At 45.8% G+C, this 3,006-nt stretch overlaps 1 protein-coding gene across 1 annotated transcript in view; it reads left to right on the forward strand.

The window, feature by feature from the left end:
* Positions 1–705: 705 nt before the first annotated feature.
* Positions 706–3,006, forward strand: part of GORAB (golgin, RAB6-interacting) — a gene marked incomplete at its 5' end in the record, with an annotated part of 7,997 nt that continues 5,696 nt past the window's right edge. The window contains one exon of the mRNA XM_010285618.1: positions 706–1,054. Within this exon, the coding sequence (XP_010283920.1) occupies positions 706–1,054 (349 nt within the window). The remainder of the gene's footprint in view (positions 1,055–3,006) is intronic.

The following is a 3,006-nucleotide window of genomic DNA, read 5'->3' on the forward strand; positions in this document are numbered from 1 at the left end:
CTCCTCGGTCAGCCCCTCAGCCCCCCTGCATCCACCCCTCTATCCATCCCCTCAGCTTCTCCAGTCCATCCCTTCATCAAACGCCTTAGCTTCTCCAGGCAGCCCCTCGTTTCCCCCAGGCAGTCCCTCAGCTCCTCCCATCCAGGCCCCATCTCGCGTTGCTCCCCTCAATCTCCCATCCAGCCCCTCTGTCTCTACACCTGCAACTTCCCTGTCATGTTTCCAAACTGTCCCGCTCCTTGTCCTACACCAACATCTGTCTGTCCACTACCCCACTTATGTTCCCAACCTCCTCTTTGCCCATCTGTCACCTTGTTCCTCCCCATTATTCACTTTATAAACCCCTAGTTTGCCCACCAGACTGCTTGGGACCTGTCTTTAGCCCTACATCTGTCTCCATGATTCCTCCAAGGGTTGCCTCCAATCCTCCCCAAGGTTCCTCCTTTAGTTCCTCAGTCCAGGCTCCTTATTCCTCCCTCTCCTCATTTCAGATGCTTGCTCAGATCTTCTATAGCTCCTGATTCTTAGGCTAACAAAACATTTCCAGGTTCCTGGGTTTTCTCCCATGTTGCCTTCTCTTGACACCCTGGCATGTCTTTTCCTTATGTTCGTTTTGCACCAGTTTGTTTTCTTGCCCAGAAAAGCTAATTCACAGAGTCTGTTGTTGACCTTGGTTTTAATCCTGTTTCTCTCATCCACTTACAGATTTGTATGAACCCTTGGAGCAGCAGCATTGCTCCCACACTGTGAATAAGAGTCGGAAGCAAACGCAAAGAGAAAAAGCCCTCCAGCAGCAATGTCAGAAGCTGGGGCTGCAGGGCGGAGCAGCCTCTGTTCCTCCTGAGCAGTTGCTTTCTGTACCAAAACACAAGCCTGATCATCCTCAGCAGCCTGTGCCACCACCTCATGCTCCTTCAGCGGGAGATCAAAGGCAAAGTGACAGCCAAGACCAGCAGAAGGAAGTGACATCGGTAGATCCTTGTAATGGCAGTGACAATGCACAGCCCCACCCTGCAAAGCTGAACTCCAAAGTGGAAAAAAAGAAAGTGGCATTGTTAGTAAGTCAGTAAAATCAGGGGATGGGGTTTATTCTGTATTGACTCATTCTTTTATTGTACAGTAAAGTGAACTTTCTAAGAGGAAGTATTGAGAGATCATGTTTGCTTGCTCTGCGTTGAACCTTTGTTTTTTATCTCTGCTTGGGTTAAACCTGATTCAAGACCAAATTTTGTAGTGTAATCCATGCAGATATGCACCACTGCCTTCAAGTAATTTCCTGTGGTAGTGGGACTTTATACTATGAAGTGCCCAAGATGCAGGACTGTCTTAATGGTTTATGAAGACTTAGTCTCACCCACGTCGTGCTGCGTGGACAAGCCAGCAGCCACAACAAAAAGTCCTTTTGGAAGTAGATATGCCGTGGTATGTGTAACTTTGTGTTCCCCTGCGCAATATTGCTGTAGATTTGTTAAAGCCAGAAGTATTGGTAAGGAGGTAAAATTTCAGTTTTAAGCAGTTGTCTAACTTCTATGATTCAAGATGAGACCAGTCTCAAGGCTCTCATCCTGTGCATCAGCCCACAGTGGCATGCCTGTCTCTGTCTGAAGCATCAAACTGGTACATCTGAGAGAGAGAAGGGAAAGTACTGACCACGGCTCTCTGGCATTCCAACTGAATGTGGCATCTTGAGTTTTGAGTGAATCTTGGTGGCTGGACTTGATCTTAAAGGTCTTTTCCAACCTTAATGATTCTGTAATTACTTAGTTCATCAACCAGAATTCAGATAGCCTGTAAAAGGAAGCTGCTATCTAAATGCTAGAGAGGACAGGCATTACCAAATGGAAAATTACTTGGTTTTACCTCTTCTTCTCTGTTTTCCTGTCTGTGTCCAAGTGCTAATTTTCTTTTTCTCCTCAGCGGGCAAAGTGTGAGGGGCAAAAGGATGAATTCTTTTTCTAGGGCATATAGTTTATTTTTAAAACACTTCAACAATGCTGCTCCAGTCTTGAGTTCCTGTGCAGGTCCAAACTTTTCTGCCCAATGTAATCAACAAACAGTAGCTGGCCACCGAACTTCCATGCATCATTTGTATTCCCCCAAAACAGGGATCAACAGCTTTCCAAGTGTGGTGTGCCAGACCCTATCTCTGGTTAGATCTATCCATAAGATCTCAGAGGGAACTGAAGAGATCTGAAGGTGCTTCCCACTGGAGAGGCAGGATTGTGGCAGTCAGCAACACTTGTGTGGAGAAGCAGAGCGTGGCTTGTCTCAAATTCAAAACAAAAGGATCCGGGAGGTTCTGTTTTGCCCAGATGTTCCTTGAGAGGCTGCAGCTGCTAGCCACGCTGCCTGCCATTTACCTGCCCAGCTCCTGGCTGGGATCACCTACCTGCAGGTATCTGTCCCTTCACCAGAATAGCAGCACTTTGAAAAGCAGTGCCAAATTCTTCGTGTGAGTGCAGCTCACCAGCAGTGCTGGCTGTTCAGCTTCTTCCTGGTGGTGAAAAATACAGACACTATTTGACTGGGGAGAAGATAGCTAAAGCTTTGCAGAGAAGTTTTTCACTCGGTGGGGAGCAAATGACATTTAGCTGCAACAACCACCACCTGAATCTGCTGAATTCATCTCAGCCTGTACACTTGAATTTAAATCTTATGAAAAATACTTCTCTATATGAGGAATATATTTAGAAATTATATTTAGGAATAGGTGATGAGGGGAAGTCTGAAGAGATATTCTTGTGCAGAAATGGTTGTTAAGATTAACATAGCTGAATTGCTTGGGTAATTTTAAGCTAAGCTATTATTAAGCTGAGACTTCTTGAGAGAGGGCATGAAGACCACAGCAGGGTGGAAAAGTGGCAAAACAGTTTTAGTTTCTCCTTAATCCTGCCTAGTTGTGTTGATGCAGATAGTCGTCTCTCGCTTGAGACCTTGCCTTCTATCCTCTGGGGCTGGTTGTATCTCTTAGTAGATGTAGCCTAGGAAATGGTATCCATATAACTC

The sequence above is a fragment of the Phaethon lepturus genome, unplaced genomic scaffold (assembly GCF_000687285.1).
Source record: "Phaethon lepturus isolate BGI_N335 unplaced genomic scaffold, ASM68728v1 scaffold43624, whole genome shotgun sequence".
NCBI lineage: Eukaryota > Metazoa > Chordata > Aves > Phaethontiformes > Phaethontidae > Phaethon > Phaethon lepturus.